This window comes from Crinia signifera, chromosome 1 (genome assembly GCF_055691185.1).
Source record: "Crinia signifera chromosome 1, ASM5569118v1, whole genome shotgun sequence".
Taxonomy (NCBI): Eukaryota; Metazoa; Chordata; class Amphibia; order Anura; family Myobatrachidae; genus Crinia; species Crinia signifera.
The window spans coordinates 229,535,070-229,560,211 of NC_139217.1; the positions used below are offsets into that span (position 1 = coordinate 229,535,070).

The 25,142-nt window shown below is 42.0% G+C and overlaps 1 protein-coding gene and 2 non-coding genes across 3 annotated transcripts in view; 1 reads left to right on the forward strand and 2 right to left on the reverse strand.

Moving 5' to 3' along the window:
* Positions 1-18,682, forward strand: part of PTPRS (protein tyrosine phosphatase receptor type S) — a 366,190-nt gene extending 347,508 nt beyond the window's left edge. The window contains exons 31-36 of the mRNA XM_083179390.1: positions 5,551-5,729; positions 8,202-8,328; positions 9,219-9,344; positions 12,441-12,595; positions 14,733-14,868; positions 16,659-18,682. Coding sequence (XP_083035516.1) covers positions 5,551-5,729; positions 8,202-8,328; positions 9,219-9,344; positions 12,441-12,595; positions 14,733-14,868; positions 16,659-16,727 — 792 coding nt within the window. The 3' untranslated portion in view covers positions 16,728-18,682. The remainder of the gene's footprint in view (positions 1-5,550; positions 5,730-8,201; positions 8,329-9,218; positions 9,345-12,440; positions 12,596-14,732; positions 14,869-16,658) is intronic.
* A 5,577-nt stretch (positions 18,683-24,259) lies between these two features.
* On the reverse strand, positions 24,260-24,378 carry LOC146035182 (5S ribosomal RNA). Its single transcript, XR_014460588.1, has one exon. It is a non-coding gene; the product is annotated as a 5S ribosomal RNA (ribosomal RNA).
* A 345-nt stretch (positions 24,379-24,723) lies between these two features.
* On the reverse strand, positions 24,724-24,842 carry LOC146035193 (5S ribosomal RNA). Its single transcript, XR_014460589.1, has one exon. It is a non-coding gene; the product is annotated as a 5S ribosomal RNA (ribosomal RNA).
* Between the last annotated feature and the right edge of the window lie 300 nt (positions 24,843-25,142).

A 25,142-nucleotide genomic window follows, 5' to 3' on the forward strand; every position in this document is an offset into this window, starting at 1 on the left:
TGTCAACTCTTCAAAAGTTTGGGGGTCAGCTTGGAAGGCCCATTGTTGCACTGTGTGGTCCACTGTGACTATCTCCACAGTTTTTACTGCAGAGTTTTTATCCAGCTGCAACTAAACCATATCCAACCGGGCTAGTTTAGCCAACTGAATCCTCAGAGCCAGCAGTCAGGAAATTCTCGGGTTATATATGGAATGCATCGCCGCTGGATATACTAACCCTTGGCACCATGATCTAAGTGGATATTGTGCAACTTGAGTGCTCCGGTGTCCAGCGGTGGAACACATGTTGAACGCACGTCCAGAACTGGAAGAGCTGCTTCCTCCATTGCATTTGTACTAGTAATATTATCCTGTTTTTATTGTTTTTTGGATGCCCTTTTGACAATGTTGGATATATTTTGGCTGCGGTTATATTCTGACGTGCTTCTAGCTTCTATATTTGGCACTTAATGGAGTTTATATTAGACTCCTATTAGATTTACCTCCTCCCACAGAAATTCCTTCCAACATTTATATACCAGGTTATTCAGCACTCCTCACACATTCACATTTGAAGGAGCTGGCTCAATTCAATTTTTGCATAATTATTTAAAATCCTGAATAATTTTGCTATACCTGTATGGATTTATTGCACTATTATGGGCATTATAAGTCCTAATTATGATATAATTTATTGAATTTGTTGATTTGACCCAGTGAATTCTGGGAAACTATGAACTATTGTGTTATGTTTGTATGAAACTATTATTTATTGCACTATAATATGCAGCTTGGTTTTCAATTTATTATATTGCTAAGAGCAATAACAACCCTACTATTATTTGAATTATTTGAATCTTTTTATATTCACATGGGAAATTGTTACCAATGCAAGATACATTATTACTATTTTTATAGGCTATCTAAACCAGATCAGCTCATACCTTCCATTGAAGTGAACGGTTTATTTTGTATTTCTCCATAAATGGTAGGTAGAAACCTCCACCATCATTTATACTTATCTCTAGCCCCCTTTCTGCTCTATCCTAACTTCTAAACTTTAGTGACCATGTTCACTGTGTTAGGCGCCGGCAGCAGCGCCGCTCCCTGACTCACCTGTCAGCTACTGCGCTGCAGGAGTCAGGACGGCAGCCATGTTCCGGCGAAGCTCCGGCGTCTTGGGGCGGAAGCGTCGGATCGTTGCCTAGCAACGCCCCGAACTTCCGCCGCACACTCAGCAGCAAGGGGATGCGGCGCCAGGCGTCACTTCCGCCTAAAGAGGCTGCGTTTTCAAATAAAAGCCAGCTGAGACTTCTATCTGATGCCGGTTATAGTGTCTTGCCCTGCTAGACCTTGTCGTGTTCCTGGTCCTGGAGTGTTCTGGAAATTTATCCTGTCCTGTCGGTTCCTTGCTGCATTTCTTCCTGATGTCTGTGGGCATCCTCTGCTGCTGGATCCCAGAGTCCTTGGAAGTTGGAGGTCCTTGTCTGTGGCTGTCATCTCCCAGATAAGTCAGGGGTCTCCCTGCAAATGTAAGAGTTATTTACAACTAGCAAAGGTTGGTGTACCAAACCCAGCATTGCTTGGGTTTGGTACACCAACTTGACATAAGACAGAGGTCCTGGCCACTCCGGTAGGCATTCCAGACCATTTTCCATCTCTCTCTGACGTTGTCATCCAAATCCATCCAGCAGAAGGCCCAGAATATTCTTCCCATGCCCATGGTGTGCCCAGCATACACCTTTCTATGGTTTGCTCCCAGGTCTAACCACATTTTTTTCTTAAACCTCATGTCCTCTAACCATTCTATGTTATGCCATATACTGCTTCTCTGATCCACTTTGTGTAGTGGCTGGATCCCTTTTTGGGCCCCCAGAACCCCCATGGGGTTGAGATTGGGGGTCTTAATGGCCCAACCTAATCTGAACCCAAGCAAGCCACCTTGTGTTGGTTTCATCCAAATCAGTCCAACAGTGTCTGAATGCATAATGGACAAATAACAGATTACAAATATGTAATATGGGTACCCTGCTTCTCCCAATAAATATATATAAATGTCAGTCCGTGGCTTCATGTCACATAATTACTGCCCCTGTCAAGTGCAGCACTGTCCTCCCTGACACATCCCTCATCTCCTAATATACTTTGTGCTGCTGGGATACTCTGCTCCTCCCACTGTACAACTCTCAGTCTGTGGCTTCCTGCTGGCTCCATTCTCCTCCTCACATCATGTCACTGCCACTGTGACAAACAGCACTGTCCTCACTGACATATCATGCATCTCCTGATGTACTTTGTGCTGCTGGAATGCCTGCTCCTCCCACTATATAAATCTCAGCCTGTGGCTTCCTGTTGGCCCAATTCCCCTCTTTGGTGTTGCTCAGGGTTTTTTCAGGAAGGTAATTTTCAAAATGTGTTCAGAAGTTCCTGAGTCTATCTCGTCAGTGATCGCGAATACCCCCCAAAATTATGGGTCCCTGGGACCCCTCACTTACAAAAATCGGGGTCCTACTTGACCTTTTCTGGGTCCCAACAGAATAAATCCTCCTCTCCCCTTCCCCAGCATGGCACATACAGAAGCCTCCTCCTCTCTTCCATATGGCATATACTTTGAGCCACGAGCCAGCCTGATCTTTTTAGGTGAGCAAACAGAGATTTGGGCACCCCAAACTGTGGCTATTGTGGGTTGGGGGGGGGGGGGTAGGTAATCAATTGGCAATTTGCCCACTCACATGAAGTAAGATACACATATACTAGAAAAAGGCGTAAAGTCGGAATAGGGACACCTGTGCTGCACCAATCAGGATTGTAAAAGTAATGGAAGCAGGAACAGGAGGAATAGGGTTAGTGAAATCCCAGCAGAGTCTATAGGCTCCTCTCCTACAGGCAGCTCTGCCTGTTAAGAGTTAATTGGTGAGCTGCAGCCTCTCTGCCAGCCGTGCAGTGAGGGGACAAGTGGGCCATTAACAGCCAGAACTCAGAGACTGGAGAAGGTGACAGTGACACACAAGAGAGCAGCACCACGAGGTAGGAGAGGAGGGGGGGGGGGGGAGTCTGCAGCCCGAGTCCTGCTAGCAATAAATCCCCTTACCTAACACAGCCAAGCAGACTGCTAAATGGACCATGCACCCCTCTTACCTCTACTTCCTGCCCGGGCCTGATTCTTCCTCACTGTCACATCCTCCCTGGTTCTGGCCCTCAATGCTGGTTTCAGTTCCTGGTGCTCCGTCCTCACACCAGCCGCAGCTCTGTTCCCCTGCTGAGCATCTGCTTCTGGTGTTGGCTCCAGCCGCCTGTTGTTGAGGCACAGTGCAGGAGCCAGCGTACGCAGCTTCCGTGCAATGCTGCCTAAGACTCTGCGGTGACAGGGACCCTTTCATTTTCGTGCCCAGCAGATGTATGGAGCAGCCGTAAGTCACGCTGTCGTGTCACAACTGAGGGGGAAACAGATCCCTCCTCCCTTATCACACATATTAACACGGCGTGCACGCCGAAATGGCTGGGTCCCAGGGGACCCAGCAATTCATAAAAAATTAGTCCCTGGTGCTACATAGTGGGTAAAATACTCGCTATAGCGAGTATTTGCGAACCCTGCTCGTACAAACAAACTAATTTCCACAAGGTTCCACAGAGTTTTATTCCTTCTATTCGACTAAACTTGGGCTTTAATGCCATTTAGGACAGTCACCAATCAGCTTAGCAACCCTGAAAACTATAAATTTCACACTAATGTTGTTGGTTTTGGACATTTAATTTTTCACCCCTTCTCAGGGGCTGAACTTGGACTGGCTCCCAGATGGAGTGGCTCCCAGCACGCCATTCAAAGGCCAAAACGTTGACTGGGACTACGGTCCCCTCTTTGTTTGGTTATGTATAAATAAACTTTTGCACTTAGCTCAGCCTCACTGCAGGACACGCAAATATGGCATGCTACCCCAGTCGGAGCCCGGACGCTGACACTGTCCTGTCCAGCAGCAGAGCCCTGGAGCACCTTGTAGCTGCAGCACCACGAGCCCATGCAGACCTCAGTGAAAGCCAGAGAACACCCCCCCCCCACCCACCCCCCCCTCCCCGTGCCGCATACCTGCTTGTACAGTTTACATTTCTGTGTCAACAACAATAATAGGTAGCCTCCGAGTTTAAGCTTAAATAAAATCCAATACTTATTCTGAAAAGGAAAGTCAGATAGTTAATATATAATTGTTATAAAAATAATAACTGTAACTGTGTTCTCAAATTAAAAGTAATATTGTTATGAATCTAGAACAGGTGCTCTATGTAAATATTGTGTTATTGTAGTAAAATTGGTATGTCTTATGTAAAATGTATATGTAATGTATGTATGTGAAATAGAAGTGTATATATAAATGTTTTATATGAAAAAATAAATGAATGAAAAGGCTAACAACTCCTCACCTCTATGTGGTGAAGAACCTGCCAGTGACTACTAGAGTAGTAGTAGTAGTAGTTTCTTTATTTATAAGGCACCACAAAGTGTCCGCAGCGCCGTACATAGCAAACAAAAAACAAATTACAATGTACAGGGTGTGTTGATAAAATACTGCATAAATAGGGTATAGCTGGTAGAACTAAAATCAGTATCAGTTCTGAAGTAGGTGTCGAAATTGTCGAGGAGACTGAAGATGATGTAGAGGAAGGGAAGAACAGGGCAGGAGTGCTGGTGAGGAAAATAGGTAGGGTGAAGGAGGGCCCTACTCATAAGAGTTAACAGACTAAAAGGAGGTGGGTGGACGAATGAAAAACAATAAGATAAGTAGGAACAGATGGGAATGGATGGAGGGGTAGCGTAGGCAGGATAGGAGGAAGTGGGTTTTGAAGGAGCGCTGGAAGGAGATCAGGTAATCAGAAAGTCTGATGGGTGACGGGAGGTTGTTCCAGTGCAGGGGGGCAGCGCGAGAGAAGTTTTGGACATGGGAGTGGGAGGAGGTGATATGGTGAGAGGTCCGGCGGCGGTCAGCGGCGGAGCGAAGAGGACGAGAGGGAGTGTGGATAGAGATCAGTGAAGAGAGGTAAGGAGCGGTGGAAGAGGAGGCCTCCTCTGTGTGCTAAAATATGTCATAACAGAAAGTGAAAGAAATTTCCGCAGGGACACTGATCTGTTTCAAACTTACTGGATATGGAGAGAAATAGCTCTGAAGACAGAGATTGGAGGTAGGAGCAGTTAGGGACTGGGAGTGGTTGTGGAGTGTGTGGTCTAAAAACTGTCAAGTAAAAGAACATTGCAGAAGATGTCATTGTGACAGGCTTTTAACTAGTTATATTAATAAAATGAAATTGTAATAAATAGGTCTGGTTTCTGAAATAGGTTTTGCACAAAAACTTTGTATTCAATAGAAATTTTACACACTACTACAATTATATGTAGGCAGGAAACACCCACTTAATATGAGTAAGAAAGTAATCCACCACAAACTGCTTGGAAATTGTTTTTTTACTAATTAATCATAAAGGTACAGTATGTGCAAATAATATTTGCTTACTGCATATGTGCTTTATTTTATTTGTATATATTTAAGAAATGTAATTACAACTTTTTTATTTCACTTTTAGCGCCTTGCCAATTCAAAAGCTCACACTTCCAGATTCATCAGTGCCAATCTTCCATGCAACAAATTTAAAAATCGCCTGGTTAACATCATGCCATATGAAACCACAAGGGTTTGCCTACAGCCAATCAGAGGAGTGGAAGGGTCCGATTATATCAATGCCAGCTTCATTGATGGATACAGGTGAGGGATGTTTTATATATAACTCAGTTGATGCCAGAGGCAGACCGCATTAAGGGGGGGCTCAGTACCCCTGGAACCCCCCTATATCTAGGACTCCCTGTGACTGGCATGTACAGTATCTAAAAAAAAAAATTTAAGCTAAAGGTTTTGTGCATGGGAGTGGGGTAGTGCTGCAGCTTCACCTATATGCTGATGTAGAAATGATTAATGGTGCTGAGCATCGGTAGCTGAAGCACAGGTGTGCAGTGCATTACTGGGAGTTGACTAAGCCCATGAGACTTTACACAAGAGTTCAGAGGCTGAGAGGCTTGTGCTGAGCTCTGATTGGCAGAGCTCATCACATGCTTCTCAGGCCCATGGAGGACAGCAGCAGCAGCCTCGTCATGGGAAGGCTTTTAATCAGAGGCAGTGCTGACCTGTTACAAGCACACAGCAAGTTGTTAAGGTTTTGGGGTGTGAACCCACAGCCGTGACCGCTGTGTAGGACTGCCATGGTGAGTCCAACTATGACTCTGTTGTTTACGCACGAGGATGGCTGATACCTGTGGATCTAGATGTTCACCTATATAGCCACGTTTGTTACTGCCACCAGGTCTTACAAGTGACAAGGTATCAGTGATCCTATGTATGTAACAAGAGGAGAACTAACTTTAGGACCTAACTGGAAAAATAAAATAGGAACTAAGCAGCGGCTTGCCGTGAAAATCTAACGCAGCTAAATGTGCCAGCCACCTAGTTGTGAGACCACGGATGACCAAGTTGCATACACAAGAATAATACACCACACCAAAAAGCACATTACAAATGGAACAAACAACACAGAGAACAGTGAGTGTGCCGTTGAAGGGTTAAAACCTAAACGATACCAAACAATAATACAGCGCAAAGATGCAGCACTTTCTAGCAGCTCCAGAGGGGAAACAAAACAATAGACCAGACAGAAAACAGCTGGAAAAAGGTAACAGAAATGAGTAAGTACAGTAAACCAGGTCTCCAAAATTGATAACTTACAGCACTGGAACAGGTACAGGACGACTGGTTAAACACGCCTGGAGACAAAGGGTCCAAGAAAGACAGGAACCAGGAACTGGCTAGTAGCAGGCAGATAGCTAATGCTGAAGCTATCACCGGCGGGGTGGTGCCAGAGCCATTCCTTCAAACAGGAAATGGTGGCCAATCCCCACAGAGAGCCTGCCAGCCTAATATCCTCCATTATCCGGCGGTGGCCCCCATTGCCTGGCAACCGCGAACACTTCCATTGGAAACCGCACCCGGCCGCCTTGTTCCCTTGGCATACCTGGTTATTTATTTATTAACAGTTTCTTATATAGCGCAGCATATTTCGTTGCACTTTACAAAGGAGACAGTGATACAACAAACTGTAGGAGAACCCTGCTTGCAAGCTTACAAGCAACTGGACCCAGAGACCCCGGCGCAGGGGGAGCGGGTGGTCAGGAGCCACCGCTGCCGCCGGTCCTGTGCACACTGCCTGTACAGTGGGACAAAAACAGAGGGACAAAAAAAGGCTTTCCATGTGGTGTATATATTTTTTTTTCTCTCCCATTGACAATTGATCCTTTATCCTGAACCCCTTATGGGCACTTCCCCATAAGAGTTTTCATATTATCAGCCTGTTGTACATTCTAGAATCCACAATACATCTAATACCAGCAAGTTTGTACGTACTCTTGCTCGCTATTTTTCCCTATTCTTTCTAACCACCTCCAGTTGTAGACCACGTATATTATGGGTACAACGCTCTGATAATCCAGATGTCCTGACTAGCACGCTTACTCATGGGGTTTACATGTACTCTCCCAACAACTTTGAAGACATGTACTCTCTTAGTGCAATGTTCCTACCTTTGCTTTATAACATGTCTTTATATTTGAACTTGCCCCCTAGTTTATTTTAACTAGTCAGTGACAATATATATATATATATATATATATATATACATATATATATATATATATATATATATATATATATATATAATATATATATATGATCTACAAACAAGGCTTTGCAGCTAATATTAGTCTACTATCTACTACTATGTTTCTGCTATTTTAGCGAATCTATGGTTCATACTGCCTTTACTCTGTGTTTTAACAGTGTAATATTCTCCCTTGCGGCCAGTAATTACGAGAGGTAGAGGGCCCCCCTGTCTAAATTGACCCGGGCCTCCCAAAGGCTTAATCTGGCCAATGGCATACCATTACATATTAAAATTTTGGGGTGAGGCTTTAATGCAAAAAAAATAATAATTGGGGGGTGAGGGACGGTTTTAATGCCAGTCAAGCTTCCTTAATTTCCCGGTCTGCCTTCTGCATAAATGCAGCGCTCAGAACATGTACAGTAAATGTATCAGCCTTCCTTCCATTGCAAAGCTATCTTCTTTCTTGAAAAATTTGTATTTTCATCGCTGGGTGTAATAATTCTTAATACATTTTTTGTCTTATATTTCAGGCAACAAAAAGCCTACATTGCAACTCAAGGGCCCCTTGCAGAAACTACTGAAGATTTCTGGAGAATGCTTTGGGAAAATAACTCCACAATTGTTGTAATGTTAACAAAGCTTAGAGAAATTGGCAGAGTGAGTTATTATTGTTTTAGCTATAGAACCAATGGTTACCTCACAGCATATAATAATTATTACTGTGTATAATTTTCACTAAATAATTTAAGAGGGGTATTCAATCGTGTGCTATTTACGGTAGTGGAAATAGCACCCGCCACCTATGCATTGCTGCCATTTCCGACTGCATTGAAGGCGGATTTCGACAAAACAGATCTAACTTTAAAATCAGTTGGATCTGTTTTGTCGGAAATGGCTGTGTTTTGTCTAATTAGTGTCCAATCCACGGGCGTTTTCACCACTTGACAGCTGAAACATTGAATTCCGCCTGTTGAGTTGCAGGCGAGCTGGCAGAAAACAAGCCAGGATTCTGACTGTTGGGACATTACGACAGTCAAAATCCCACATGCAATACCACCCTAAGGGCTAGATTCTCTAAACTTCAAAAGTGATAAACTGGAGAGTGATAAACAGCCATCCAATGAGCTCCTACCTGCCATGTCACAGACTGTGCTTTTAAAAAACGCCAGACAGAAGCTGATTGGTTGGCTGTTTATCACTCTCCATTTTATCACTTTTGAAGCTTAGATAATCTGGCCCTCTGTCTCTCTCTTATATAGTGTGTGTGTGTGTTTGTGTGCTGTATCCCATGTAGATTCTGCCAGGACTTAAATGTACCTTACCTGGTATTATTCATCAGCCATTTCGAAGATTGTGTTTAGAATACATACATGTGTGTCAAAGTTATAGGTAAAAAAAACAAATAAAGGTTTAATTGACTCTTTATATAGTTTTATATATTTTAGCCATCATTATCGCAATAGTTGAAGATCAGAAATAATAAATGTGATGATCCAAAAGTTATAAATATCTAAAGTCATACTAAATGTATTTTTCCTCTATTGTAGGAAAAGTGTCATCAGTATTGGCCAGCTGAGCGTTCTGCTCGATACCAGTACTTCGTAGTGGATCCAATGGCTGAGTACAACATGCCCCAGTATATCCTGAGGGAATTTAAGGTTACAGATGCAAGGGTAAGTCTATAGGAGAATTGTAGCATCAAGCCATTTACAGTATGTTTATGTATTCTCATGAAGTCATATATTATGTTAATAAGTAAAAACTTATGGTTTAACTACAGAGCTGTTATTTATAGTTTCTGTGATCTGATTACATCTGAATTCATTAGATTGGCCACTCAAGGTTGCCTGCTAAAAATATCTGCTAAAGATGCCAGCATCACTTACATTTATTACAAAGTTCAAATAAATAAAATGTGTAAAAAAAGATTATATTTCCTATATACTGTAAGGTAAACATTATAGATCATTATGAAAAATTAAAATGTTTACTTGGCAATTTTCACACCTATTCTGACAAATTCACTTGGCACTCAAAGGTTTTTTTTTTTTAGGTAGCGCTCCCCACTGGGAGATTTTTTTGGGGCAGCTCTCCCTAAAAATAGCCCATCACTATCTCTATCTCTCCCAGGGCCGGGCAGTGCCGCTGAGCACTATATCAGCTGCTGTCCGGCCCTGCCCCCGGCAACCTGGCTGTGTGCGGCATGATGTTAGCAAGCCACGCCGCACACAGCTGGGGGAAGGAGGTGGAGCTGGGCAGCGGCTGACGCTGAGCTCAGCGATCAGCACTAAATTTGGTAGACAGTGGTAATCCCAAGCCTGGGTACTGAAGCATAGCCTGGAAAATTCTCTGTAGTACCACTGAAGGGGTTAATATCACAATGGTGACATCAAGGATTTCGGTGAGATATTTCTCTGGTCTAAATGTTTGAGTGAAACTGAGACAGTATTTTAAGTACTGTACTAACATATACCTCTCATACAGTTTAAGTAACATATATTGATATTTTTAAGGGACAACCTTTATTTTTTTGGGACAAACTAACTATATAGCATGTTTTCTATATTTAACTATTATTATATTATTATATATAATAATAGATTTACCTCAATATCAGGTAAATGTATTATATCCGCATGAGACGTGCTCATAGAAGCCTTAGTCACATACAAAATATAGGCATGCTGCATATAGTTTTTTGGGGGGAATAGGCTGCATCTTATTGGAAAAGTTGCAAAAAAAAAAGGCACTCGATGCTACTACAACTGGAAGGGCTGTAAAGGAGAAAGGAGAGTAGAGGTACGTGGACAAAGGGCAATAACCCAATGAGTGTATGGTCCTAAAATGTTAACCATAACTAACCTGCAATTTGGTGTTGCAGTGTACAGTACTTTTTTTTTAAGTAATGATCTATGAATGATTTTTTTTTATTGACTCTATTGCGCTCTTAACAGAATGTGGTTTGTTGGCTAGATATCATTGAGTCTACAGCCTCAGAGTGTATAGTATCACAATTATTAGAGGCGATGCACATTATACCTATACTGCAGTTTAATTAGTGGGGCAGTACGGATTAGTGGGGCAGTACGGATGGTGTAATGGTTAGCATTACTGCCTCACAGCGTTGAGGTCATGGGCTCGATTCCCACCATGGCCCTAACTGTGTGGAGTTTGTATATTATCCCTGTACTTGCGTGGGTTTCCTCCGGGTACTCCGGTTTCCTCCCACAATCCAAAAATATACTGGTAGGTTATTTGGCTCCTAACAAAATTAACCCTATAATGAATGTGTGTGCATGTACATGTGATAGGGAATATAGATGTAAACTCCACTGGGGCAGGGACTGATGTGAGTGTTCAAATATTCTCTGAAAAGCGCTGTGAAATATGTGTGCGCTATATAAGAAACTGTTAATAAATAATAAATAAATAAATGAGTGTATATTATTATTCATTTCTATGATCTTCTTTTACCTACAGTATACTGAATTACCGACACAAGGATTTTTTTTTAATTTTACATTGTCAAAATACCAAATAGAGGGGCAGATGTATCAATCTCCCCTTAACGTGTGAAATCTAACGTTTCCCACTTCTCCTGGCATAACGCTCACGAGCAGGGACAGATTTCACCCTAATGTATTAAGCTGATGTTAGTGAGTAACGTTAATCGTTAACTCACCTCTTGTCTTTAATTGCCTTTTTTTTCATCCCAGTTTTTCATCTTCTTTCAGCCAATCAGTGGCTGCCCGCTCCAGTTTTTTTTCAACTCCTTTGCTGGCCATTCCCACGTCGTCAGCATGCCGACAATTGTCTCTCCTGACAGCATGCTGGCGCCGCCGGCTGCCCCGCTGCAGTCCCCCCTTCCATTATTTTTTTTTTGGGGTCCCTGCTGCTCCGATCCCTCACGATAGCCCGGTGGATATAACTAATACCTTAGAGTGCACTGTAGGGACCCCGCTGTTTTAATATACTGCGCTGCAGGGTCTCGAAGAGATCGGGGATGCGGCGGGAGGGTTGTCAGAAATAATATTTAAAAGACCGGGCGGGCATGCTGTCTCTACTTACTAGCAGAGAGCCGGAGATGCGGTGGAAGATCTGTGAGAAATCATATTCAAAAGACCGGGCGGCTGATGATTGGCTGAGAGCTCAGCCAATCATCGGCCGCCCGGTCTTTTGAATATGAATTCTCACTACTCTCCCGCTGAGTCCCCGCTATACAAAAGACCGGGCGACCGCTGATTGGCTGAGCTCTCAGCCAATCATCAGCCGCCCGGTCTTTTGAATATGATTTCTCACAGCTCTCCTGACGCGTCTCCGGCTCTCCGCTAGTAAGTAGTGACAGCATGCCCGTCCGGGTAAAACTGGCTTAACGTCAGGGAAGGCAATAATACATTGCCTGCGATGTTAAAGCTTATAACTAAAAGCCAGAGGACAGCGCCTGAACGTTAAGTTCAGGGCTGCCTCAGGGGGACGTTAAAAGCCCCTTTCATACATGTCCACAACTCGTAAAAAATCCCATTTACTAGCGTTAAGTGCTACTTAAGCACTTAACGCTGCTTCGTACATCTGCCCCAAAGAACCTTAACACTTGTACATTATAAGTAGCCGTAAAAAGAGGTAATTTGGGATACATTTTGTATAGGGATAGCAGAGTAAGAATGTTTTGCTGTGTTGAATTGATTAAATCAAAATAAGGTAAAATAGGATTTAGAAATTATAAAGCTGTTAAAATTCCAAGCTAATAAGCAATTTATATCTGTATACAGGATGGTCAATCTCGCACAGTTCGACAATTTCAGTTCACTGATTGGCCAGAACAAGGTGTGCCAAAATCAGGCGAAGGTTTCATTGATTTCATTGGCCAAGTACACAAAACAAAAGAGCAGTTTGGACAAGATGGCCCAATATCTGTCCATTGCAGGTAAATATAATATTCAGTGCCTTATGTGATCCATTTGAAAGCAACCGCTCAATGGTAATTGTATTACTGTAAATCTGAATATTAGGTGAGTTGTGTTGGTTATGTAGGTACTATAATATGCAATGTTATAAAAAAAATGGCAGATTGAAAATTACTTTCAGTGAACTGAAGTATAAGCGGTTACACTAGTTAATCAATGGGATTCTAGATGCTGAAGGGTACAGATGTGTGTTCCGTGAGCTTCTGACACTGAACAATGGAGGTTACTCTATTTCATTTACTCATCCGCGTGTTCGCACGGAACAATGATTTCATACTTCTGCGCATGTGCATATGCTGAGTGCAAGTGGGCATGGCGAACTGCTAGTGGTGTGGCGGCAAGGGGACACGCCCATGAAAACACCCAGCGTTTTCATGGGTGTTCCTATGAAAACGCTGGGTGTTCTTATAGAAATTTGGCAGTGATGTTGCTGCCGGGGGCGGACCACTGACATCACCGGATGTCAGCTGTCCACCCTCTTCCCTTACAGGGAGCACGCAAAGCTAAGACACCAGACAGGGGGGCAGATGTATTAAGCCTTAACAAGAGATAAATCCAAGGGTGATAAGGAGAGATAAACATCCAGCCAATCACCTGCCAACTGCCATGTTACAGCCTGTGTTTGAAAAAAGTCAGTAAGGAGCTGATTGGCTGGACGTTTATCTCTCCTTATCACCCTTGCATTTATCTCTTGTTAAGGCTTAATACATCTGCCCCAGTGTCTTTTGTGTGCTCCTTCGCAATCATTTAATGATTGGCAACCATCAAATTATTTGGTCCCTGCACCCAAGGCTGCAAATGGATGTTTATCGCGTCAGCCCCCCTCCTCCACAAGGGTATGAGCCGCCACTGGGGACTATTATTATAATTTATAACCTAAGGTACAGATTAAAATAGATTATAATTAAGAAACTGGTACATTTGATGGCCTTCCGTTTCTCATCTGTACTTTGTGGACCCTGTTCCCGTACCCGCTCTCTCTATGTCCCTGTGCGCCATGTGCACTGCAGGTGGGGCAGATGTAACATTTGCAGAGTGAGTTACATTTGGGTGTTATTTTGTTTATGTGCAGGGAAAACACTGACTGCTTTATTTTTACACTGCAATATAGATCTCACTTTTAAGTAAAACCCAACCCAAATCTTTCATGCAGCACAAATAACCCAGGTCGACCCTGGGTCGGCATGCGGTGTGAAAGGGCCATGTTGAATATCCTGGCAATCAAACCCAGAATAAAAGCATTGTTATTTATGCCCGGGTTGCTGGGAAGTCTGAATGGGTAACCCGGGTTGAGCGACCTGGGTCCCGTTCACTACTATGGAGGAGGCAGCAGCGTCAGCTCAGTGCTCCCCCGCCCCCGCCTGACACGCTGCCACTCCACCCCCCCCCCCCCCCCCGGATGATGTCAGCGACCGTGCAATAAGCAGGGTCACTGTGAGCAGCAAACAGCTCAAATGCTGGGTTACTCCTGGTATGGACCCATGTCCAAATCCCGGGAGTGACCCTGAATTTGCGGTGTGAAAGGGGTATTAGTTAATTATAGAATGCCGGGATTTCACCTGCCCAGGAAGGGGAGAGTTGATAAAGCAATACCAGGTCTGTTTTATATGAAATGTGTAACAAGTGAATATGAATAGAAAACTCAATTTTATAGGAAAATCGTATAGCACATATTTTGCCTTTTGGAATTATAACATCACTATTAATTTAGCTTACTCATTGCTTGCAAACCATGTGATGGGTATCTAGTATGAGTATTAAAATAAGTATTTCTAGATTTAAATATTAATAATAAAATGTATATTCTTTCATACATTTGAATAAAGGGTCACCCTTCTCTTTGGTGATTTAAGAAATATGTGCTCTTGTATTGTAGTAAAAACAATGTAGGTGTTTAATGAAATACAGTAATTAGCCATTATATTTGTGACACTGCTGGAACCACTAACAGAAAAAATTGGTTATAGCAGTTAAAGCTATTCATTGTCATCATACAAAAATTGGGCGCCGTGCTAGGAAACAAGTACCCATTATTGTCTTGTTAATTTTCCAACTTTATATTTTAATTACAAAATATCATTACCTTTTCTTTTGTAGTGCTGGAGTTGGCAGAACTGGGGTATTCATTACCCTAAGTATAGTTCTAGAAAGAATGCGTTATGAAGGTGTTGTAGATGTTTTTCAAACCGTAAAGATGCTGCGAACTCAAAGACCAGCAATGGTGCAGACAGAGGTAAGTTTTTGGGAAATGCATTGTGCTCCTCAGTGCCCAGAAAAATGTGAGGCTTGAATCCAAGGAATGAGTTTTTTATGCAAACGAGTCAATAAATTTCTGCCCTGGTGGTGGAGACATAGACAATACTGCTGTATTCACAATGGATGGATCTTTCTCTAGAAAGGCATCAGCTTATCTGTTTTAAGATTCAGGACAGAAGGCGTGTTTGAAATTGAAACATGAAGAGAACAATGTCCACCACGCTTGTCTTAGGGACATACATTGCAATTTGCAAGAAAGATTTTTTTTATGATCTATAAACCTAAGACCGTTTTTGTGTTACCGAGTATTAGGTGAGTGAGAGCAGCTAGATCATGTTTGGAGTGTTACAGGAGTGGAAAATCTATAAAAAAAAATACGGTTTTAGCACATCACATGCGTTTAGAACTAAGGGGTGGGTTTATGAAGCAGTTATAAGGGAGGAGAAGTGATAAAGTGCCTTGTACTTTATCACCGGCCAATCAGCTCCTGACTGTTAAGGTACAGGCTGGGTTTAAAAAGGGACAGTCAGAAGCTGATTGGCCAGTGATAAAGTACCAGGTACTTTATCACTTCTCCTCCCTTATCACTGTTTCATACATCTACCCCTGTATGTGATGCGATTTAAATAAACTGTATGGTGCACATTGCACTGTGTATAGGCACCCTTAAGCTTGTCTGGCTCCTACACTTTTGTCCTGGCTCCTAGATTTGAAAAAAAATTGTCAAGCCCTGTATTAAGGTCTATTTTACAATATTGCTGTTTGTTTTTGCTGTGCTTTGGATTGTTATTGCAAGCCACATATTATTTTATTATCAGAAAATTGTAATTCTGCTTCCATAGCCACTGTGTGAATAAATCCCTTCTCACCCCAACTTTTTGTCTATGTATGAGGCAAGTGGATTAGAAATGCATTTATTATTAAAATTTGGTGTACTATTTAGGGAACACTACCTGTCTGCTCATATATTCAGCCTTCCACGTAGACATTCATTCAGACCAACATGTCCAAAAGGTGTGTGGCCTTGTGTGGGTGGTGGTAATTGGAAAAGCACCCAGCATTCCCTGGACAACTCTTGGCTAACCTCCTTGCACTGTGTAAACGCCATTTTCATGCACATAGCAACTATTCAGGGATCACCCGCTGCTTTGTAGAGCAGAGCATCAGGACAGTTGGAAGGTATGCACATTACAGTAATCATCATGCATATCATAAGGCACATATAAATAACTGTCTACATCTGAATTGCAGACAGTGTCTAGGTTGACAGTCATTATAATGTCAACCTTTTTATCTATATACTTTTCCTGAATTCTTTTTTTTTTTAACCTTTCCATACTTTACCATCCATGTGGACTCCCGCCGGTCAGTGTGAGGCACCTGTCCTAAAGCCTGGCGAGCAAATGAGTACACTAAATGGAGATACACTTGCTCGGGTGTTGACATTGACACCAGAAAAAGTGAAAAATTCATGTCAGCCTTTTCATGTGTACACCTTTTCCAGGTCAAACTTTTGTTTGTGTCAATCATTTTCCAGTGTTGGCCTTGTGCATGTCAACATTTTGGGGTTGTCCTATTGACTGTCAACCATTATAAGCTTTACCACACCCCTATATAGTATGTTATTTTCTATTATGATCTGTTCTCCTTAGGGACGCCTCCTTTTCTGTTTATAAATCATATTATAATGAAGCCGTGATTGTGTTTGTATCAAATGTCAAATAAACAAAAATGGAAAAACATTTTTTCCCTTTCATTCCATTTTAGGATGAATATCAATTTTGTTACCAGGCTAGTTTGGAGTATCTGGGCAGCTTTGATCACTATGCAACATAAGAAGCCATCAAAAGTGTACATGGTCAACCACTTTCATCACTGCAGTCTCTGCTGACCCTCTTAAAAAGCCTGAACTCATAAAATGGAAATCAGACTCTGGCACCAGGAGTGGGAGGTTTATTACATTTTACAGAATAAGTCACATTCAGATCTCTATGGTGTCGAGAGAATTCTTGAGACTTGGGTGACTTCTGTTTCCAAATGCTTTTGGTGTGGTACCTCAAGCACTGTTCAAGAATTTACATGGATTTCGTATCAAATTTGGTCCCAACTAGCGTAACTATGTTCTTTTTTTAAAAGGATAGTGAAAACTAATGTTGCGTTCTTGAGTTTCATGTTATTTTAAGTCTTTTAAAGTAGAAATGTTCACACACAGTACACACAATGTTTGTGAACTGGCTAAATTTATTTATTTTTGCTTGTGTCTTAACCTAACCAGGAGTCCTTTTAAAGCACTGCGTCAATTAAAGGGACATTAAACAGGCTGGTGGTGCGAACCTTGGCTTGTATTAATTATAACCTACCCCACTGAGCCACCAATACCTGCCTCTGACTTGCAACATTCCTTTTAAATTGTAGTTATGTTAAAACATATTCATAACAAGTTTCACATATCCTTATTTTGAATCGTATAGAAGAATTCAATCTCTTCTGTATAATACTTGTGTTGCCTCTTTGAGAAGACTTCTCATATTACAAAAAAAATAGTGTATTTCTTAAATAATAAAATTCCCAGCTTCTGAAATTAAATTTGAGAGGGTATAGACTCAGAATCTGCTGCAAAATATTATTCAGCAGTTTGCTGACTGGCCAGTTTTGTGGGGGTTTTTTATGTCCATTATGCAGTGTGCCCAAAATCCAAAGTGCAGCTTGTATAATACTTCAGAGTGTATGGCAGTAGCTTGCTTTTAAGTATTGTATCTGTATCCATTTAAGAGACATTAAAATGAAACCCCTTTTTATATTGTATTTCCTTTTTTTGTAAACAAACAAATGTCAATGAAATGAAAAGATGTATGATACAGTTCATATTCTGTTCAAAGACTGTCTATTTTTTCACTGTAGAGATGTTGATGGCTACTCCATATACAGTTCAGCTGCTATTCATTACACTACTTTTCTACTCCTAAAAAGTAAATCAATCGATAATCAAGACTGTTTATACAGTTAAATTACATTCAAATTAGATACAATTTATACAGTTAAATTATATATAATTTAGCACATTACTTAGGCTATAGAACTTGGGCTTCTGATAAATGTACCAAAAATATGTATTTACTAAAAGAAATTAAAATGTATCTGGTTTCACAAGCCCTTTGAATCTATTGTCTGTTCACTTCATTGTTAGGTTTACATTTATTTGTGGCTGATTAGTTCTATTTGGAGGTCCATTTGGGAGAGAATAGTTGAAGGTGGTGTGAAAACAACAATTTTATTGAATTCAGCAATATCTATAGATAAACCCTTGTTGTTTGTCAATGGTGGCCATTAGAGATTGAATTTGTTGTCCAACATAGAAAAAGTAATTTTTAGAAACAAATCATTACAAATATTAAAAGGAATGTCTGTAATGCAGAAATGTTCTCATTTTGTATGTTTTCACTGTTAGCAAATTTCTAATTCATGTTACCATAAGATATAAGAAAACAGTTCAACTAAAGAAAAGCCAATGTAACTTGAAAAAGGGCACTCTGGCACTGTATGATAATATATTGCTGATATTTTTAAAACATAAATGAAGGGCCAAGATATTTGGTTGCAAGCCAGTGGTCACTCAATTCTGTTTTACAAAAACCTCTTCTAAAAAAAATTATCCTTCTGTTCATCTTAATTGTAAAGCGCAAATGTCAACTCTTTATAACTGTATTTGGAACAGCAATGAAATGTGATTTACTCACCATAATGTATGTAGAAATATCAATTTTGTATTAAAGAAGAATGAAACAACAAAACGGACTAATATTGTCTTGAAAACATATGTGCTAAAAATGAAGATCATGATCTGCAGAAGATTTAAATGATGTAAAGCGGACGGTATCATTGACATAATTTTACAGTAATTGCATTAAATAGAAATACATTAATTAAAAAGTGTGTCAATTTACTGCATTCCATAAAGAAATGTAAATGATATAAGTAGCAATGTTATTTTTTCTTTAGCTATCAAACATTTACCTACTGTAGATCTGATTTGTCATCTTACTTTGCTATCCTCCTACTTGGCTCCTTCTCCTCCTTCCTTGTGTGCGGCGGACAAAGCCGCATGTAAGGAAATATTGGAATACACATGGTTTATGAGGGATTATGGGTATAATATAATGTACACCAGTTTCGGGGCTTGAAGACATCTAGAATTACTCTTAAGGTCCATACACACAGGGCGACTATGCCCAGCGTGTATGGACAGCGATGATGTCAATCATCATACACAGTGCATAAACACTGAGCGGCTTTCCCCCTGCCCGGCGCCGATGGAGGGGGGAGGACGTTGCATTGCACAGAGCTATGCAAAGCCGTCCTCAACGCCTCTCATCTGCTGGTATAAACAGCAGATGATCGGCTTTCCCGGCGATGATGCGGGAGCGCGCAGCAGCGCTCACCGCTCAACACTGGGGCATACACACTGGGCTAAAAGGAATGGTGTGTGATTTTTTCAGAAGCACCCCTCCCAGCAGCCAGGCTCCAGAACTGCCTTACTGGTTCAATCAACCAGTCAAAAATATAGTGATACAGAAAAGAAATAGGAGTCTAGAATAATAGGCGCTCGGGTGGATGTCAAATGAAAGTCCTTTTCTTATAGATAAAAATGCGCAAACACTTTATTCATCCATATACAGCAATTTCCATAAAATCGATTTGCATCAATATTCATTAAAAAATAGAAAGAGGATTATAATCCCAACATCAGTCTATATGCTCGAACAGATGTCAGCTGCCCACCTGCTTCCCATACAGGGAGCCGCAGATCCATGTGCACAGGGCTTTAGGGTTCCACCACTACCTTTACCTACCTTACAATTGATTGGCGGGCACTTACTGTCCTGCTGATCTGTGTTCTACTGCAGCGGCTGCGTTCGAGGCTGGTCCCCGGAACACAGTCAGCGAGAGAAGATTGCTGTGACAGATTCCAATTCACTGCAGGGGTCCACTGCAGGAGAAAACAGATCAGCAGCATAAAGCAGCAGCTCAGCTTAACACAGCACCTGGCCTCCTGCCGCTGGTAAAACCCACCAAGCGCTCTGCACACACAAACCACTCCACTCCCATACGCTGTGGCAACAGCTACCCAGAACCTAGCGGTGGCGTCATGACACCAGCACATGATGTCGCCCATGCAGGCACCACCCCCCCTCCCATGGGCATTCTGGACTTGCACCTCCACAATTCCACATTTCTGGGTAGCTTTACACAAAAACTAAAACTAAAGTGCGGGGCAGCAGGTGGATCATTCACAAATTGTGAGCCTTCCTGCTGAATGCGGGAGTAGGCAACCTTGACACACACCATATTAGACACTATATTACACCCAGTGCACACACCACTATATTACATTACACTGCCCTCCATATTACACCCAATACACACACCAATACACACACCAATACACCCAATACACACACCCAATACACACACCACTAGATTGCACTATATACAACCCCCTCATATTACACCCAGTACACACACCACTAGATTACATTATATACAGCACCCCCCATTACAATACGCGCAGTCCCCCATATTACTCTTAGCACTGGAAAAAAAAAACTATATAACATAGCACACAGCACCCCCCATATTACATTACACTTAGCCCCCATATTACTCAGTACATACACCCCTATATACCATTTGAAAACAGCCCTCCCCATATTACACAGCACATACAGCAATCCCCCCCCCCCATATTACAGGCCTTACACTACACATCACTAAATTATATTACACACAGCCTCCCTCCCCCAGTCTATACCTTTCTGTGTTGCTTTTTTCTTCTTAGGAGGTGTAGGGACCCGGCAGCATGGTGAGGAGGCATCTCAGCAAGGAGAGGAGCAGGGAGAGCAGGGCTGGTCTGATCTGCAGATGCACGGAGCCAGCCCAGCCAGAGCCTGCTCTGTGTGTGTGGTGGGCAGCTTTAGAGAAACTAAGCCCCGGCTGCCGGCTCTCTATGATGCAGTGACTTCCTGTAATGTGCACACAGCAGCATGGCCACTGCAGCAGTGCCCGGCTGTGACCTCACGAGTGCATGCCGACCCCTGCCATTTCCAGACATACGCGCAGTCTAGATTGCAATGGGGGTCACAAAAACCGGGAGGGCTGAGGGGGATTGCGGGGCAGCAGGGGCTCAGGGAAAAGTCGGGAGCCTCCCAGTGAATGCGGGAGGGTAGGCAAGCCTGGTCTAACATGTGGAATTCTGTGTACATGTTGTTTGACTACACATTTTTTTTTTTCATCAATACTGCCTGCTGGTTCATTCTTTGCTTCTCCATTGCATACGTGGAAGGGGTAAGTGTGTGTGTGTGTGTGTATATGTATACTGTATATATGTATATATATATATATATATATATATATATATAACTGTATAGCAGCGTTGGATGGTATAGCACTCCTGGCGTCTGGTTTTCAAAGTAATAATTCAGCCCACAAACGTGGGTTATTACAACGTTTCAATGCCTTTATTGTAGCGGCATTTTCATCAGGTATAAAAACATAGAATAAACAGTCTTACCTTAAATAGAGAAAACACACCAAGGGCCTTATTCGAGTTCACTCTTTCTGACAAAATCCTTCTTAGATGGACAAAACCATGTGCACTGCAGGGGGGCAGATGTAACATGTGCAGATAGAAATAGATTTGGTGATTTTTTGGTGATTCTTTGCAGGGTAAATACTGGCTGCTTTATTTTAACACTGCAATATAGATCTCACTTTGAAGTAAAACCCCACCCAAATCTAATTCTCTCTGCACATGTTACATCTGCCCCACCTGCAGTGCACATGGTTTTGTCCATCTAAGAAGGATTTTGTCTGAAAGAGTGAACTCGAATAAGGCCCCAAGTGAGCACACCTAGCCTGGGGGTGGAGACCAACCTCGAGCTAACAGCGCAGAATGATGATCTCACAGAAAGAGATCAATGTGCACCCATCACCATGGAAACAGAACATAAACACTGGAAGAAGGAGACAGCAGCATTAGGATAACGATCAATAGTACATCAATCTACAAGTAAATAGATACAGTATGTACATTGTTCAAGATACATAGTAAATGGAGCAATCATAATGTAAGTGCAGACAGGAGTTATCATGCATTTAGGGCAAAGGGCAGATTACTATGTAACCAGATCAAATAAACGAGCCCAGTCCCAGGTGCTCATTTAACCCCCTAGGTGCTAAGGTGCCTAGGCGGAATATCCACCTAGACTCTAGTTGGAGCAATTTCTTTGATCTATCACCTCCCCTAATAGAAGGGGGAAGGTGATCAATCATACGATATCTCAGCGATGTCAGTGGGTGGGCATGATTACAAAAGTGCCGGGCTACCGGCTGTTCGCTATGCCCCTTTGCAATGGCACTCCTGATTGCTGACCTGTGGGCTGTCATACGTTCTTTGAACTGACATTCAGTTTTACCTATGTATGACAGCCCACAGGGACACAGAATTTGATATATAACATAGGTGGACATGCAATTCAAACGATGATTAATAAACATCAATTTCCCTGATAGTGGATGTGGGAATGTATCACCAGCAATCATATACTGGCAAGTAGTGCAGGTGCATCTGATACACCCCTTACGGGTGTTGGCATAAGGATCAATATTTTCATTCAAACCAGAGATATCCGCTCTCACTAGGATATCTCTAAGATTTTTGCCTCTCGTATAGCATGACAGTAACCTAGTATTCTGAAGTCCTAGGTCACCATCGCTCTGCACCATAGGCCACAGATCTTTTGATATTCTATTGATGTTTTCACTGTTAGGGTTGAACTGAACTACCCAGGGCATCATGTCACCTTTGTTCTTCTGCTTAGTGGGTTCCCTAATCAGTTTATCTCTATCTAGTCTAAGGACTCTGTCCTTGGCTAGCTGTAGGTCTTTCCAATGATACCCTCTATGTGCAAATTTGGCAATCATGTCATCCATTTCTTTGTTAGCCAAGATAGGATCAGATGTAATTCTCCTAATACGCAATAACTGCGAATAGGGCAGGCCACGTTTCAGTGGCCTCGGATGGAAGCTGTCATTTCTCAACAAGTTATTTCTATCAGTACTTTTTGTGTATAATGATGTATTGATATGACCATCTCATTGTACTAGCTCACAATCTATACAGTACCTAGATGTTAATATCTCTTTAAGAGATGATTATACACAAAAAGTACTGATAGAAATAACTTGTTGAGAAATGACAGCTTCCATTCGAGGCCACTGAAACGTGGCCTGCCCTATTCGCAGTTATTGCGTATTAGGAGAATTACATCTGATCCTATCTTGGCTAACAAAGAAATGGATGACATGATTGCCAAATTTGCACATAGAAGGTATCATTGGAAAGACCTACAGCTAGCCAAGGACAGAGTCCTTAGACTAGATAGAGATAAACTGATTAGGGAACCCACTAAGCAGAAGAACAAAGGTGACATGATGCCCTGGGTATGTCAGTTCAACCCTAACAGTGAAAACATCAATAGAATATCAAAAGATCTGTGGCCTATGGTGCAGAGCGATGGTGACCTAGGACTTCAGAATACTAGGTTACTGTCATGCTATACGAGAGGCAAAAATCTTAGAGATATCCTAGTGAGAGCGGATATCTCTGGTTTGAATGAAAATATTGATCCTTATGCCAACACCCGTAAGGGGTGTATCAGATGCACCTGCACTACTTGCCAGTATATGATTGCTGGTGATACATTCCCACATCCACTATCAGGGAAATTGATGTTTATTAATCATCGTTTGAATTGCATGTCCACCTATGTTATATATCAAATTCTGTGTCCCTGTGGGCTGACATACATATGTAAAACTTAATGTCAGTTCAAAGAACGTATGACAGCCCACAGGTCAGCAATCAGGAGTGCCATTGCAAAGGGGCATAGCGAACAGCCGGTAGCCCGGCACTTTTGTAATCATGCCCACCCACTGACATCGCTGAGATATCGTATGATTGATCACCTTCCCCCTTCTATTAGGGGAGGTGATAGATCAAAGAAATTGCTCCAACTAGAGTCTAGGTGGATATTCCGCCTAGGCACCTTAGCACCTGGGACTGGGCTCGTTTATTTGATCTGGTTACATAGTAATCTGCCCTTTGCCCTAAATGCATGATAACTCCTGTCTGCACTTACATTATGATTGCTCCAAGCAGTTGGAATTGGGCCTAAACAGTGTGGTAAGTCTTTAGGTGATGGCTATTGTGTCTGTTTGACCTCTTCCAAATGTCTGTGCTGTCAATAAAAAGAAAAAGTTTCCAATTTAAATAGCTAGAGAATAAAAACAATTTGCCAGTAATGTGAAAAAACCTACAGCACCTGGTGTTCCCATGTGGTCTCCCACCCAATTACTAACCAGGCCCAACACTGCTTAGCTTCCAAGATCAGACGAGATTGGGCCTATCCAATGTGGTATGGCTGTATGTAAGATACAGGCACTTTTTTGCCCTATTCTACATCTATCACCAGGTAAGCTAATAAAAAAGTTTCCTAACTGTATTGGCTTACTGAAAAAAATCATGTGTTGGTAATGTAAAAAGACCTACAGGACATGATATTAGCAGGGGGTCTTAAATTAAACTACTAAAGAGGCTCAACACTGTTTAGCTGCCAAAAGCAGTTGGAATTGGGCCTAAACAGTGTGGTAAGTCTTTAGGTGATGGCTATTGTGTCTGTTTGACCTCTTCCAAATGTCTGTGCTGGCAATAAAAAGAAAAAGTTTCCAATTTAAATAGCTAGAGAATAAAAACAATTTGCCAGTAATGTGAAAAAACCTACAGCACCTGGTGTTCCCATGTGGTCTCCCACCCAATTACTAACCAGGCCCAACACTGCTTAGCTTCCAAGATCAGACGAGATTGGGCCTATCCAATGTGGTATGGCTGTATGTAAGATACAGGCACTTTTTTGCCCTATTCTACATCTATCACCAGGTAAGCTAATAAAAAAGTTTCCTAACTGTATTGGCTTACTGAAAAAAATCATGTGTTGGTAATGTAAAAAGACCTACAGGACATGATATTAGCAGGGGGTCTTAAATTAAACTACTAAAGAGGCTCAACACTGTTTAGCTGCCAAAAGCAGTTGGAATTGGGCCTAAACAGTGTGGTAAGTCTTTAGGTGATGGCTATTGTGTCTGTTTGACCTCTTCCAAATGTCTGTACTGGCAATAAAAAGAAAAAGTTTCCAA